The sequence below is a fragment of the Barbus barbus genome (assembly GCF_936440315.1).
Source record: "Barbus barbus genome assembly, chromosome: 8".
In the NCBI taxonomy this organism is placed as follows: Eukaryota; Metazoa; Chordata; class Actinopteri; order Cypriniformes; family Cyprinidae; genus Barbus; species Barbus barbus.
This window is the reverse complement of record NC_136736.1, coordinates 7,123,505-7,140,670: the sequence shown is the minus strand read 5'-3', so window position 1 is coordinate 7,140,670 and position 17,166 is coordinate 7,123,505. Positions and strand designations below refer to the sequence as shown.

The window sequence follows — 17,166 nt, the reverse complement described above, 5'->3', positions numbered from 1 at the left end:
TCTTAAAACAGGGACTACAACAATGGCAAGCAGTCAGTTTGCTACAACTATTACATCTGCTATTGTCACTTTCTGCTTCTTTGTATCCTTACTAAATTATTTTGGATAGAGCTTTAATACTTACATAATTATTGTATATATTGTAACAACACAACCAAAAATTAAAATCATATTATAAATTATATTATATATTATTGCTAACATACTGTAAAACTCCATTTCATGATTAAATTCAACAATACATTTAATGTACTACATGTATTGATGTAAAATGTTATATATTCTCTCATTCAATTAAACATTCTGCAGTTTTTCCCCCCTACAAAATTAATTTTAAAGCATTAATTAATCTTAGTTTAAGTTAATTACATGTACGAATACACTTTTAAAATCAAAATTGTATCTGTTAATACGGTTTAACTGACCCGAGCTAACATGAACTAATAATGAACAGATGCCTGTTTATTAACTAACATTAACAGATTTATGAATACTGTAACTAATATATTGCTCATTGTTAGTTATATGCTATGCTATAATTCATTAAGGAAGGTTATTTTAAAGTGTTACCCAATCATAATGAAAACTAAACATAAAAAATAAATGTATTTTTGTATTTGCTATACATTGAGGAAAATAACTATTCTTATGAAAAATTACAAATTAAAAGTCAAATCAGACTAGGTGCTACAATACAAATTCATGTTTTCTGTAATAATAGCCTCTCTTAATTGATTCATCTAAATGAAAAAGAAAATTCTGTCATTTATTCAAGAGATTTTGATGAATGTGGGTAACCAAACAGTTACTAGAACCCATTGGACAGAATTTTCAGTTTTGGGTAAACAGTCACTTTAAGGGTTACAGAAATGTAGCATTTCACCAATTCTGACTAAACACCTTAGTACAGGAAGTTCCACCACAGTATCATTCAAGATGTTGGACCAGTTAAATGGCGTAATGTCTTAAAAGCACAACAGAAGAATGGCTTACTTGTAGCAGTATGTACATTAATGTCTGTACTTTAAACTGGAACAGAATGCATTTTAGAATAAAAAAAAAATAAATAAATAAAAACTTCACCTTTGAATCACTTCAGAAATACTTCACAGACGACTTGTGTAGTATAAAATGTTTTTAATTCTCAAAACAACAAATAACCACAATTAACAAGTAAAAAAGGTTTCCAAACAATCCCCTGGAACAATAAAATAAAGTACACAAATGGAGAAAAGGCTCTTTTGGCATGATCATATGCAAATAAAACTGGGCGGTTCTCATCCTGCTGTCACAGAAAACTACACAGACACAAATAAGGAGAGCTGGACCACAGCCACCACCACTTCAGCACACATCTAGCTCATCTGGACTGCTCAACTGGAGAAAAAGAAAACAGAGGGAAACATTAAGAGGCAAGCTGTAACTACATTTAAAAAAAAATAAATAAATAAAAACTGACCCCCATGTCATCCAAGAGGTTTGTCTTTTTTAGTTGAAAAGAAATTAAGGTTTTTGAGGAAAACATTCCACGATTTTTCTCCATATAGTGGACTTCAGTGGTGGCCAACGGGATGATCCTAGCCAAGGAATAAGGGTCTTATCTAGCGAAACAATCAGTCATTCTAAAAAAAATAAAAAGTGTATATACTTTTTAACCACAAATGTTCATCTTGCAGAAGCTCGACTTCACGCATTACGTAATCACACATGCGTGACAGGCAGAGCTACCGACCCAGTGTTTACAAAGCAAACATGCAAAGAAAGTCCTTTGCAAAAAAATAAATCCACACACTTGACTTTTCTAACGTGATTACGTAATGCGTGAAGTCGCGGACGTGCACCGGAGAGCTAGTGCAAGATGAGCATTTGTGGTTAAAAAGTACATATTTTGTTTGTTTGGAAAATGACTGATTATTTCACTAGATGAGACCCTTATTCCTTGGCCAGGATCGTGTAGAGCCCTTTGAAGCTGCAATGAAACTCAAATTTGGACCTTCAACCCATCCACTATATGGTGAAAGTTAGGGCTGCCCTAGACTAAAGATTTGTCTGGTCGACTAGTAGTCGTTCATTTGAACCATTAGTCGACTAATCACACGTTTATAAATAAACCATTTAAATCATAATAATGAGCCTTTAATCGCCTACATAGCCTAATAAAGCGCTCAAATGCACGCATAAAACATGCCACGGCACACTAGCAGAAGTAGCCTAATGATTATGAATGTGTCAGGTTTAAACCGTAAGGAGACTGAATTATTCAAATGTTAATGCATCGATAAACTAGTCAAGTGCTTTCTTTGCTCTCAGTTTAAGAGATGAAACGGCGACACTGACTCACCCATGTAGTATAGGGCTGTGACGATTAGTCGACAATAAAAACTTTTAAAAAAAAGTCAAATAATTTTTGTCGTCGAGTTAGTCGTTTGATCTCATATGACCTAATGTAAGAGCCTGCAATATTGTGGTTTGACCAGCGTGGCGCTGTAGCACAAGACTGTAGTTCAGCCCTCCTGGATGCAATTCAAGAGAAGACGACACACAGAGCTTCAGAGAAAATGCATCCGAACCCGAGCGGCGTTTGGATGAATATGTAAATATATATATAGCATGCTTTGCTCTCAGTAACGAAATAAACAAAAACGGACAGCAGTGTGAAAGCAGCAGTTAAAAATTCCAACGATATGGATGTTTGCATGAGCTCTGCAGTTCAGTAACGTAACTCCAGTAAAGTCCGGTAGGGCTGTCGCTGTGAAGTAATTTTCCTTGCGGTAATTTTGAGTGGCTCAATAGCGCGGTATTACCACACACACACACACACATATATACATACATATACATATATACAGTGGGTACGGAAAGTATTCAGACCCCCTTAAATTTTTCACTCTTTGTTATATTGCAGCCATTTGCTAAAATCATTTAAGTTCATTTTTTTTCCTCATTAATGTACACACAGCACCCCATATTGACAGAAAAACACAGAATTGTTGACATTTTTGGAGATTTATTAAAAAAGAAATACTGAAATATCACATGGTCCTAAGTATTCAGACCCTTTGCTCAGTATTTAGTAGAAGCACCCTTTTGATCTAATACAGCCATGAGTCTTTTTGGGAAAGATGCAACAAGTTTTTCACACCTGGATTTGGGGATCCTCTGCCATTCCTCCTTGCAGATCCTCTCCAGTTCTGTCAGGTTGGATGGTAAACGTTGGTGGACAGCCATTTTTAGGTCTCTCCGGAGATGCTCAATTGGGTTTAAGTCAGGGCTCTGGCTGGGCCATTCAAGAACAGTCACGGAGTTGTTGTGAAGCCACTCCTTCGTTATTTTAGCTGTGTGCTTAGGGTCATTGTCTTGTTGGAAGGTAAACCTTCGGCCCAGTCTGAGGTCCTGAGCCCTCTGGAGAAGGTTTTCGTCCAGGATATCCCTGTACTTGGCCGCATTTATCTTTCCCTCGATTGCAACCAGTCGTCCTGTCCCTGCAGCTGAAAAACACCCCCACAGCATGATGCTGTCACCACCATGCTTCACTGTTGGGACTGTATTGGACAGGTGATGAGCAGTGCCTGGTTTTCTCTACACATACCGCTTAGAATTAAGGCCAAAAAGTTCTATCTTGGTCTCATCAGACCAGAGAATCGTATTTCTCACCATCTTGTGGTCCTTCAGGTGTTTTTTTGTGTCTTGCACTGAGGAGAGGCTTCCGTCGGGCCACTGCCATAAAGCCCCGACTGGTGGAGGGCTGCAGTGATGGTTGACTTTCTACAACTTTCTCCCATCTCCTGACTGCATCTCTGGAGGTCAGCCACAGTGATCTTTGGGTTCTTCTTTACCTCTCTCACCAAGGCTCTTCTCCCCCGATAGCTCAGTTTGGCCGGACGGCCAGCTCTAAGAAGGGTTCCGGTTGTCCCAAACGTCATCCATTAAAGGATTATGGAGGCCACTGTGCTCTTAGGAACCTTAAGTACACCAGAAAATTTTTTGTAACCTTGGCCAGATCTGTGCCTTGCCACAATTCTGTCTCTGAGCTCATCAGGCAGTTCCTTTGACCTCATGAGTCTCATTTGCTCTGACATGCACTGTGAGCTGTAAGGTCTTATATAGACAGGTGTGTGGCTTTCCTAATTAAGTCCAGTCAGTATAATCAAACACAACTGGACTCAAATGAAGGTGTAGAACCATCTCAAGGATGATCCGAAGAAATGGACAGCACCTGAGTTAAATATATGAGTGTCACAGCAAAGGGTCTGAATACTTAGGACCATGTGATATTTCAGTTTTTCTTTTTTAATAAATCTGCAAAAATGTAAACAATTGTGTTTTTCTGTCAATATGGGGTGCTGTGTGTACATTAATGAGGAAAAAAAATGAACTTAAATGATTTTAGCAAATGGCTGCAATATAACAAAGAGTGAAAAATTTAAGGGGGTCTGAATACTTCCGTACCCACTGTATGTATGTATGTATGTATGTATGTATGTATATATATATATATATATATATATATATATATATATATATATATATATATATATATATATATATATATATATACACACACACACACACACATATATATATATATTTCTAAAAGTTAGACAGTAGTAGAAAGTACATCCTGCTGCTTTCATGTTTTTACAAATGTGCAATGTTATTATTGTGAGTGCACACAAATAAACGTAGAGACTTTAAAGATTTGAAAGATGCATTACTGTTATCTGTATGAGCAAAACTGAGGGAGTGTTTTAAGAGCAAGTGACTACACCGGTGCCTCCATCTGTCATGCAGTGAGCGTGCTACAGCTTGCACACTCCACACAGACACTTGAATAGCACACATATTTCTAGATTAAAATCAGATCGAGCGGCCATGTAAAGTCACTGCTACCAACATATTCCAGATGATAAGCAATATTTAAGGTAGATTATAGGCAAGAATTATAGGCAAGCGTTTGGATGTCCTGCCCTGATGTATTACCACACAGACCAGCCCTTAACAATCTACGTGACTTCGCCAATGTGGATTTTTATTTATTTTCTCTGCAACTAAACGACTAATAAAATTTTGGTCGACTAACCGTTAGTCGACTATTAGGGGGCAGCACTATGAAAAATCCTGGAATGTTTTCCTCAAGAACCTTAAAAACCTTTCCTCAAAAGACATTTTGGACGATATGGTGGTGACTAAATTATTAGGAAATTTGAATTCAGGAGTATACTAATACTTTAAACTAGGGATGAGCCAAACGGATACTCAGAATCGAGAAATTTCTTACTGTAGGTGGAGATATCGATTTCCTCAGGCAACTCAGCGACATCGACTTCAAAACGGTCCTGCACGTCATTCAGGATCTTTGCATCCGTCTCATCTGATACAAAGGTGATGGCCAATCCTTTTGTACCAAACCTACCAGCACGAGCAACCTGAAAGAAATGAGGATAACAAGTTTAACAATCTTGAGTTGTCCATTTTTCCAAACCCAGCCCTGAGCAGTTATTACACTTCTGGGTTTGATGAAAAGTAGAGCACCACAGCGTGCATAGATACCCTGTGTAGGTACGTGTCCGAGTCTTCAGGCATGTCATAGTTGAAAACGATATTAACACGCTCGATATCCATCCCACGACCAAACAGATTAGTAGCCACCAGGATCCGCCGTTGAAAATCTTTGAACTGTTGATACCGGGACAATCTGCGTGAAGAGAGAAAAAAATAAAAATCAGCATTTTTTCCTACCCAACCATTTCAAGATCATAGGATCAACAAATGTCTCACCTTTCTTCCTGAGCCATTCCCCTGTGGATCGCAATGGCAGGGAAATTCTGTTCAACCAACAGCTGAGACAGAGCCACACATCGCGGAACGGACTTGACAAATATCACCACCTACAAATCAGCCAAACAAACCGTTGAGTTGACAGCGGCCGCATTCAAGGTCGACAACTAAACGTGATGAAACGACAATTACCTGGTTGAACTCAAGAACGTCAAGCAGGTCAAACAGTTTGCGGTTCTTTTCACTGTCCTTCAGTTTGACGTAGTATTGCTGAAGACCATGCAGGGTAAGCTTAGTCTCGTCATCAACAAACACCTCCATTGGCTGCAAGAAAAGAAGAAACTTTACAGTTCAGAACATCATTCACAGTTTGAGGGAAGTACAGTTGGGAAACAAATTATGATTTTCTGCTGATTTCGAACGTTTGCCCACTGACAAAGAAATGAACAGTATATAATTTTAATGGTAGGTTTATTTGAACAGTGAGAGACAGAACAACAACATAAACAATCCAGAAAATGCATTTCAAAAGTTATAAATGTATTTATTGTTCCGTTATTTTTTCTACTCGAACCGGTTTCAGAACGGTAATAATACAGAGGAACGCAGGAACGGAAACGATCAATTCTGCTCAGAGTGAACCGATTGACTTTTTTTCGTTTTCAAGCCCTGCTTCCCTGCCTGCGAGGAGATGCGCAAAGACGCTCCCGAGTGCGAGATTATTTTGCCAAGTACAGAAAAGAAATCGAAAGTCTCCAAGAGCAATTCAAAATTCGCTTCCAGGACTTCCACAACATGCAGCCTCGCATAGACCTCGTCGCAGACCCTCTGAGCACAGCTTTCAGTGAGCCTGGAGAGATGCAGCTAGAGCTCTGCGAGCTTCAGTCTGACCCCTTCTTTCAGGCAAGGCATAATGAGAGGGGGCTTGAATTTTTGAACCAGAGTCCCATTTTCCCCTCCTCAGAGATTTTGCGCTGTTAATGCGCAGCATGTTTGGCAGCACTTACATCTGTGAAAATAGTTTCTCAACAATGAATCACATCAAATCGAAAGAGAGAAACAGGCTGACAGATGACACTATTTCAGCTACTGCAAGTTGGTGGTACAAACTTTGAGATTGACATTGAATCAATTGTGCACCAACAGACCCTAGTCTCATTGAGATGTCTTTTTGATAGGGTGAACTGTGAATGTTCTCTGAAATGAAAGGTAAATGCATATGTTTGGGGGATAGCATGCTATGGATTTTTAGCACTGAATGGTTATATTCAGTAATAGTAATATGTGGATTTTGGTAATAACATGTTTTTGTCAAGCACTATTTCAGGTTATTTTGAAAATGTTCTGTAAGCTAGGACCTTTGTACATTTGTTTTTGTTCATTCAGTGCAATTGAGATTTACATTTGCTTGTGGATGAAGTTGACCATTTAAATTAGCATAATTGCAGTTAAAATCTTTTAAACACACAGAACTAATTGTACATTGAGTTCCCTCAATAAAATTTCCCTCAGTAAGATATTGAGGAAAACTATATAAAATGTGTGAATGTGAATTAGTAATCTGGCCCCTTGGCCCTCGTCATTATCAAAGTTGCCCATCCCTGGTCTAGACACAAATGCAATCTATTCTAGAGGACATCATATGTGGATGCAAATAAAAAGTCTCTAACTTTAGGGTTTATAATTCTCCATGCATGAAGTAGGCCAAAATCTTCACAAAACTTAATCAGTTTAGCAGCCTGTCTTGAAGCTGTAGTATATTTAGGTGGGTTAAGGTCTATACTCATCAAGGTCTCATCCCCTTACACTGATTGGCTTCATCACTCTGTCTCCTCTCCACCAGTAAGCTGGTGTGTGGTGGGCGTTCTGGCGCACTATGGCTGCCGTCGCATCATCCAGGTGGATGCTGCACACTGGTGGTGGACGAGGAGACACCACCCCTCACAATGTAGAGCGCTTTGAGTGCTTAGAAAAGCAGAAAAGCGCTATATAAATGTAATGAATTATTATTATTATTATTATACTGGGATCAAGCACACAATGTGAAGCAAAGCACAGCCGGGAATCGCATGGTGAAACGAATGCCACGCTGGATCAGCACCTCGCAAGATTTGTTGAAACTCCGGCGTTTCTCCTTTATGGCAGAAGAGAAGTCCTGCTGAATGAAGACTTTCTGACCATCCACCTACAGGAAGCGCTTGGCCTTAATAGCAGACATTATGCATTGCTTGTAGTATATTTTTTTCGTTCATCTTTTATAGCCTACTCTTTAGTAGTGTCAGTAATTACTGTGCTGCTAATTTCTGATTTGGGAGTGATATGTTTGTTAGGCAAATCTTAGGCTACCTTATTAAACAGACCTGTGTGTTTTGTATCACTACTAGTGCAGTGTCCGTTCTCAGAGCATATAAATCGACTCTAGATGATTCTAAATGTGGCTGCCAGACTTTTGACTGGCACCCACAGATTTGATCATATCTCTCCCGTACTATGCTCTTTGCACTGGTTGCTGGTCTGTTACAGAATCGAGTTTAAAATCTTACTGTTGTTTTTAAAGCTCTGAGTGGAACGGCTCCTGAATATCTCAGTGATCTTTTAAACCCAAATACATCTTCTAGACCGCTGAGGTCTTCGGAGAAAAGAGTGTTGATGGTCCCTAGATCTAGACTGAAGTTGTGGGGTGACTGTGCCTTTTCAATTGCTGGGCCAAAATTACGGAATAGTCTTCCAGTATCCCTCCGATTAGTTTCTTCAGAATCTGAATTTAAATCAAGTTAAAAACTTACCTTTTTTCAAGGGCTTATAACTGTCCTTAGAGTATAAGGATTTGTCACCCATCAGTGATTTATTTATTTTTTTCTTCTCTTTAGTGTATTGCGGTCAAAACTGTTCATATTTATTTGTCTTTTTGCATTACAGCAAGTTATACTGTAGGCTCTCTTATAAAATAACCTACCTTTTGATGTTAATGTTCATTATGTATTGTAGTAGTAAAGAGAAAGATATAATGGGTTCACTTGCCGCTTGAACTGAGGCGCTAAAGCGATTGTGCCAGCCACATTAAAGGACGCCAAAACTGTATTTATTGTTTGAATTTCATTATGAATTTGGCATAATTTTAATACTGATGCTGTCTGGAGCCCTGTGGTAACACTACGCCTTGAAGGACTGAAATCCTGCAGAGCGCCAAAGGTCCCCCTGTACAGGCCCGTCTGAAGTTTGCCAATGATTCAGAGGAGAACTGGATGAATGTGTTGGTCAGATGAGACCAAAAATCAAGCTCTTTGGCATCAACTCAACTCGCCATGTTTGGAGGAGAATGAATGCTGCCTATGACCCCAAGAACACCATCCCATCGTCAAACATGGAGGTGGAAACAATATGGTTTGGGGGTGTTTTTCTGCTAAGGGGACAGGACAACTGCACCGCATCAAAGGGACGATGGACGGGGCCATGTACCGTCAGGGCCAGGGCATTGAAAATGGGTCGAGGATGGGTATTCCAGCATGACAATGACCCAAAACACACAGCCAAGGCAACAAAGGAGTGGCTCAAGAAGAAGCACATTAAGGTCCTGGAGTGGCCTAGCCAGTCTCCAGATCTCAACCCCATAGAAAATCTGGGGAGGGAGCTGAAGGTTCGAGTTGCCAAACATCAGCCTCGAAACCTTAATGACTTGGAGAGGATCTGCAAAGAGGAGTGGGACAAAATCCCTCCTGAGTTATGTGCAAATCTTATGGTCAGCTACAAGAGACATCTGACCTCTGTGATTGCCAACAAGGGTTTTGCCACCAAGTACTAAATCATGTTTTGCGAAGGGGTCAAATACTTATTCCACTCATTAAAATGAAAATCAATTTATAACTTTTTTTAAATGCTTTTTTCTGGATTTTTTTGTTATTCTGTCTCTCACTGTTCAAATAAACCAACCATTAAAATTATAGGCTGATCATTTCTTTGTCCATAGATAAAATTGCACAACCGTAATTAAAACTGCAAACAAAAAAGAAAGGATGACTCACATCTTGCATGAATTTGCGACAGACCGGTCTGATCTCTTTGCTTAATGTGGCACTGAACATCATGCACTGCTTCTCGTGAGGGGTCAGTCTGAAGATATCCTGGACATCCCGTCTCATATCTAATATGCAAATCACACACAATTACTCCTCTGGCGAACGGGAAAACATCCAGCTCCATAAACTGGCCCACACATGACAAAATCAAACCCACCTAGCTGCTCCAGCATCTTGTCGCATTCATCCAACACAAAGTGTTTGACATTTTTGAGGTTCAAGGTCTTGTTGCGAATGAGGGCAAGTATTCTTCCTGGTGTTCCCACTACAATGTGAGGGCAGTTCTTCTTCAACACTTCCTCATCCTTCTTTATGGACAAACCACCGAAGAACACAGCACACTTAACGTTGGACATGTACTTGGAGAAGCGCTCATACTCTTTACTGATCTGAAAGGCCAGTTCACGTGTGTGGCACATAACCAACACAGAAACCTGCAGAGAAGAAAATGACAAAATGGATGAAAATGTCGACTTAACATGCATAACTACCACAAGATCTCATAATAGTCTCTATCCAAAGTAGCAGTCTGCAACAGCATAAGAAACCACTGCTGGTTATTAAAGTGTGAAGATTTAATGCTGAATGGAACCGTTTTCTGAGATCAGTGTCAAGAAATGTTTGAAACAATGTTAGAGCAGCCCAAAACATTCTTAGGTTTTACTGGTCAAAAGGTTGGAATTAAGAGACTTTTCAAAAACAAATCTTACGCTCAGCAAGTTCGCATTTAAAACAACTTTATTTTTAAATTGAATACATTTTAAAATGTCACTTATTTCTATTATGCAAAGCTGAATTTTCAGCATCATTACTCCAGTCTTCAGTGTCACATGATCCTTCAGAAATCAGTCTAATATGCTGATTTGCTGCTCAAGAAACATTTCTTATTATAAATGTTGAAGTTGTTAATGCTTAATTTTATTGGAAACAATATTCAAAAGTTTGGATTATGATTTTTTTTTAAATAAAAAGAAGTTTACACTTTTATTCAGTAGAGCAAGGACATAAGATTTTGGCAGCAAAAACTGTTTGCATAACCGGGTAACCATAATTATTAACGATGACCATTAATAATAAGGAGTACCAATAATAATTAAACACCAAATCAGACGAACAGATTGATTTCTAAAGGATCATGTGACACAGAAGACTACAGAAATGGCTGCTAAAAAAATCAGCTTTGCATCACAGGAATACATTACATGATCAAATATATTAAAATAAAAAAATGGTTCTCTTAGATTGTAATAATTTCACAATATTACTTTCTGTAATTGTACTGTACTTACGTTTAAATTAATGAAATTACTTCAAAACATTTGACTGTTAGTGTACAAGCTAGCAAAGCTCATGCAAATTTGGTTTATACAAATAAGAAGGAAAACCATAATGTGTTTTTGAACTTTGCAAGATCTAGTTTAATGAACACACACCTGCCCATCCACTGGCTCAATCTGTTGAAGTGTGGCAAGCACAAACACGGCGGTTTTTCCCATACCAGACTTTGCCTGGCACAGGATGTCCATACCCAAGATGGCTTGTGGAATGCACTCATGCTGGACTGAGGAAAGATCATATATTTTACTACTAAAAATTAAATCATGTTAATACAATTACAATGAAACTAAGACAGCATGAAAGTGATTCTGCATCTGGATTAATATATTTATGTTTGCACTTAAATACGTTAAATGGTATAAGAAAAGTCTTAACTATAATTTCAAAAAGTCTTACATTTGGGGACGGAAAGACAAGAATGGCGATACAGCTGCATTAAACTTCAAAAGGCAATGATGTCATTGAATAAATGAGCGCTGCACATTTCAAAGTCAAAACACGACACGGATGTCTTTGTGAGAATGTATGCTATCTGAAGGGAACCGACCGTCCCCAGAAACGTGTCGTTGGCATTTTTATTTCATCTTACCTATAATGCCTGATAAAGCAGCGTTTATGAGCGCGGACGGTGCTGCTTTGTGTACTGTTGCTAACAGGGAATTTCAGAGGGAAACAGAGGTGTAAAAAGTACTCAAAAATTTTACTCAAGTGAAAGTACAAGTATCTGGCCAAAAACATACTTGAGTAAAAGCAAAAAAAATAAAAGTACTACTTTAAATTGTACTGAAGTATTAAAAAAAGTAGAAGTACTTTTTTTTCTGGCAGACATACAGAAGTTTGGTTAAAGGTAGAAAACGAAACAAAATGCAATGGTACAGGTCAAACACATCTAGTGCAGCTAAAACAATTAAAATGCAGCACAGCGGAACACACACAAAATCGCAGGGAAAGGGATTAAAAGGAAACTCCATCCTTTCCACCCTCATGCCATCGCATACATATATATATATGAATGAATGATGCGTTTATATAGCGCTTTGTGTATTGCTGTACACCCAAAGTGCTTTACAATCATGTGGGGGGTCTCTCCTCAACCACCACCAGTGTGCAGAATCCACCTGGATGATGTGACGGCAGCCACAGCACAACGGCGCCAGTGCGCTCACCACACACACACACACATGACTTTTATTTATCAGATGAACACAAACTAAAAGATCTAATTCATCTAAACTAAACTATCTCTCTTCTTATAAGACAAGTATGGGACGTCCAAAAATGACACTTCAAAAACTACACAAAGTGAATATGACAGTAACTCACACCACCCCTTTTAATGAATCAATATTTTTAACTTGACCATCGTGTTCACTTTGTATCGTTTCTGAAGTGGTCCAGTCCCCTTGCATTACACGGACTAGAAAACTTTGCTTGTGTTCATCTGAAGAAAACGTCATAATCATCTGAGACGACATGAGAATCTAAATTTTTGGGTGAACTATCGCTTTTAATAACAATGTGATGCAGAGGTTAGAAACATATTCCAAACAGAATGAAAGAATGGGCTGAATTAATGAGGAGAGTCATAGAATTAAAACATACAACATTAACGTTATGAAAGGCACTTTTTTTGTGTTGTCAACGTCACTGTCTAAAAGGATAATTCATCTTTTAATTGTTTATTTGGGGCATTTTTATTTGGGCTTTAATTATATGAATTAATAGGGGTGTTAAAAGATCGATACACGTGAATATCGCAATATTTTATTTGGTGATACTGTATCGATTCTCAAAAACGAAATATTGATATTTAAAAAAAATCATACAGGATTCATGGCAGTTGTTTCGTTTTGAGTTCATATCCCGACCGCTAGAGAGCAGTCTTCATCTCTGAACTTAAACAGTGACAGGAAATACTAGCATTAGGGCACGCCACTAATTTCTGTGTTAATATAGTTCGCTGCCAGTAATGGAGGATGAAAGAATTGTTCCAGCTCTCGTTTCAGTGTACAAAGCTGAATTGTGGCATCATTTGGGCTTTTGTGGTAACGTCCGCCCCGGGACCACGGCGCGGGCGCCACCTCGGTTCCGCCACTTGCCGCTTCCCATGAGAAGAGCCTTCACACGGGGCGCGGCGGAGGTAGGGTCGCCGCACGGCTGCAGCTTTCTCTCGTGTTGGGGGCGTTTTGTGCAGTTGGGGCGGTGCTCGCGTCGCGGCCTTAGCGATTCCACACGGAACATAAATAGAAACTGAAAAACCTGTGAAATCCAAGCTGAAGGGTTCCGAGAATGTTCAATATCTGTATTTATATTTTATTGTTTTACAATTGTTTTGTTTTCTTTAGGAATCCTGCAATCACTTTATTTTTCATTGATACTAAGCAGATGTAATTTTTTGTTCAGATCAAAATGTTATGTATATTACAATTGTAGATTTAAACTGTGAACCTTTAAAGCAGAGTTTAAAAATATATATGGCCTTTTTATAAAATACATTTTATATAAGAATCCTGCAAGCACTTTAATTTTTCCCCCTTGACTTGTACTGCACAAAAAGTGGTTCAATAACGTTGAATGTTACACGGACTGATTATTGCAAATGCAGATCCCAGTGTGTTCTGGTTTAACAATTTTTATTCATTCATTTATTGCTAGGGTTTGCATATGGTGGTGTGCTCTTAATGACAGCTTTCCTAAAACATATATCCTATTCCTAAAATAAGAAATATCCCAATTTATCGCCTTGCTTAGCGTATCGCAATGCATCGCAATATATCGTATCACAACCCCTGTATCATGATGCGTTTCGTATTGCCAGATTCTTGCCAATACACAGCCCTATGAATTAATGAGCAAATCATGTAATTATTGAGATTTTAAAAATATTAATTGAGAGTCCAAATTCCTACAATGTGTCACACAATGACATTATTAAAACAACTTATCCACTACCTGGTAAGAACATCACAACATGAACTACAATTAAGTAAACATGCAATGTTCATTTAAACACTTTTTTGAAGATTCGTAACATTTAATAAAAAAAACATTATATTTAAATTTTCATCACTGATTTTATTTGCACTCAATCTTGTGCATTCAGCCAATATATTACACCGCTTATGGCTCAATCAAAACAAAAAGAATAATGAATAAACTTTTTTTGGGGGGGAAACACAACTTTGCTACCTCAACATGCTTCCTCAGATTTGGTGAACTTTTAAAGCCAGACATTTACCTGATGAAAATCATAACTGAAGTAGAACTGTGTGCTTGATGCATGAAAACAATGATCGTTGGTTCTCACATCAAGCACACACTTTTGAGCTTCTGTTTACCATATTTAATGTGCATAAGATAAATAAAAAAAATGTAATGTACTTAAGTTGAAATAAATTTGTAAGTACTGTTTTTTTTCTTCAGATATGTAATCAAGTAAAAGTATAAGTAGTCAGTTTAAATTGTACTTGAATAAAGTAAAAATCCCCCAAAATAATACTTTAAGTAATCAAGTAAAATTACCCAATTATTTTACACCTCTGGAGGGAAATATCCGCTATATTAAGTCCCTCCTAAAGTCCCACCTCGTGACAGAGAATTAATTTTCATTTCCAATAAACCTTTCTTGCTGCTTATGGTCAGGTCAAAGCAAATATCCACCCATGCTTTTAAGCAGCAAACACCGTGTTGTAAATGAGAAAGAAGTTAATGTGCCTTCTAAAAATCTAAACAATTAAGTAATATTCGTTTTAAATAAATATAGTAATTTATATGCTTGATTTACCCCTTTTTATAAAAATGGTCTAAAGGCCGAAATGCTGTTGTATAAGATTTGTTTTTGTAAAACCTGTATCTGAACTGTAAATCATGCCCTTTTATGGCTTAATACCGTATGTTACCATAGACATAGTCCAACCCCGCTCATACGGTGCTCATTTTATTTGTGCAGCTCTTAAAATGGCTCATAAATTGCCTTAAATTGTTTTTTTTTTTCATTCTGCAGATACCCTGTAAATAGTTAAAGAAAATTCCTTCATATTTGTTGATATTTGTGTATTGAAAATATTTTTGATTGACATTTAGACTCCTATCTATTTTCTATATTTTAAAAAAAATTAATTTGTTTTATTTGGGCTAGTTAAATGAATTTTCGAGCTATCAAAACCTGAACAGTACCTGCCCGAAGGGCTACCAGGGATTTAGAAATTTGCGAGCCCTGAATTGTCACATAAGTCCTCACCCTCAGAAGGATGCTCAAAGCCACAGTCGACGATCGCACGGAGCAGCTCTGGTTTCAGGAGGAAATCGCGGAAGCCGGAGCTGTGAATGGAGACGTAGGAGCCTTTCACCTCCTTCTTGCCAGCTGGGACTGCACTGTCCACAGCGGTCTGCGGCTCCTCGTCTTCCTCGTAGTCCAACAGCTCATTATCAACATCGTTTTCGGCCATTGTAACTTTTGGTTAAAGATGTAAAAGAGAGAGAGTTATGCCAAAGATACTGATCAATATATAAACATGACCCAGGACCACAAAGCCAGTCATAAGGGTCTTTTTTTTATTATTGAGATGTATACATCCTAAAGCTGGATAAATAAGCTTTCCATTGATGTATGGTTTGTTAGGATAGGACCATATTTGGCTGAGACACAGCTATTTGAAAATCTGGAATGCAAAATAAAATAAAAAATCTAAATACTGAGAAAATTGCCTGTAAGGTTGTCCAAATGAAGTCCTTAGCAATGCATATTACTGATCAAAAATTAAGTTGTGATATATTTACGGAAGGAAATGTACAAAGTATCTTAAAGGAACATGCTCTTTACTTAACATCCTAATGATTTTTGGCATAAAAGAAAAATCTATAATTTTGATTAATACAATGTATTGTTGTATATTACTACAAATATACCCCAGCGACTGGTTTTATGGTCCAGGGTCACATATAGGCAAATACAGAATCATTTACACGAAGAAAAAAAAAATGTACAAAGAGTTCAAAAATGCTGCTCAGTGATTTGCAACCTAAACTTAAACTAATGAATGGAAATTACGCAGCAACATCCAAACTCCTCGAAATAATCTTTAAATCATCACTTACACTTATCACTTTCTTTAAAATATTCGTCTCTGATCGTAAATCGTACCTAGATGGTGAAAATAGTTAAAGGGCAAAAACATCGATAATATAAGTTTCTATGCATGTAAAACCAGCTCCGATGTGGCCACTCAGACAATAGAGCCGCCATTCGCTGTCACGTCGAAACCGATCTTCTGATCTAAACGAGCGGTTCAAAGCGCATTTTCTCAAAAGCACCTAGAATACATATAGTTATGAAGTCTTGTGATGCACGTGAAGAACTAAATATGAGCAGGTTTGGACGCAAATCGCTTTCACATTTCAGGCTGCGCGGCTAGAGAAACGCGAGGTGTCTACAACTGTGTTACGTTTAAATAGATTTATTACTAAAATGGCCTCTAAAATAAAGTTAAATCCGGAAGTGAGTAGTATTAACTATCATGTGTTTAACAAATTATAGTTATTAAAGGTATAAACAAAACTAATTACCTTTCGATGTTGTTACTGAACGTCGGCACGTGCGGTTAGGCCTTAAGATTCTGGCGCTGCCCGAAAATAAAAATGTCCCATTGGTTGTATTCAACGCCAATAATGGGTTGAGACGCAGCGCAGGCTTGTGATTGGATAACATAAATTCGCGTCAGGTTGTGGGCGGGTTCCAAAAACCAGTCACTAGCATCACTGTAAAGTGTCCACACGATGTCACTACATGCATTCTGATTTTAGCCTACAGTGATAAATGTGTATTAACTGTGCGACCTAAAATTTAAAACCATATTAAAATCTACATTTTTTTCCTTGACACAAAATTCATAAATAATACACACACACATATAACACACACACACACACATATATATATATATTGTGATGGATGATTAAATTGGAATTTGGCCTT

The 17,166-nt window shown here is 37.9% G+C and overlaps 1 protein-coding gene across 1 annotated transcript; it reads right to left on the bottom strand.

Moving 5' to 3' along the window:
* Positions 1-746: 746 nt before the first annotated feature.
* Positions 747-16,830, bottom strand: LOC306873662 (ATP-dependent RNA helicase DDX39A-like). Its single transcript, XM_079423106.1, has 10 exons — positions 16,758-16,830; positions 15,433-15,645; positions 11,288-11,415; positions 10,012-10,288; positions 9,801-9,919; positions 5,971-6,102; positions 5,779-5,888; positions 5,551-5,695; positions 5,279-5,426; positions 747-1,377 (listed from the first exon to the last, which is right to left on the bottom strand). Exons 2-10 carry the CDS (start codon positions 15,638-15,640, stop codon positions 1,361-1,363), a joined length of 1,284 nt encoding a protein of 427 aa, XP_079279232.1. The 5' UTR covers positions 15,641-15,645; positions 16,758-16,830; the 3' UTR covers positions 747-1,360.
* Positions 16,831-17,166: the final 336 nt, after the last annotated feature.

Coding starts and splice junctions, on each gene's coding strand:
- LOC306873662 (XM_079423106.1), bottom strand. CDS start 15,640: ATGGCCGAAAACGATGTTGATAATGAGCTGTTGGACTACGAGGAAGAC. Junction 6,103..9,800: donor GTCGCAAATTCATGCAAGAT/GTGAGTCATCCT, acceptor CTTTTCTTGCAG/CCAATGGAGGTGTTTGTTGA. Junction 5,427..5,550: donor CGGACACGTACCTACACAGG/GTATCTATGCAC, acceptor CATTTCTTTCAG/GTTGCTCGTGCTGGTAGGTT.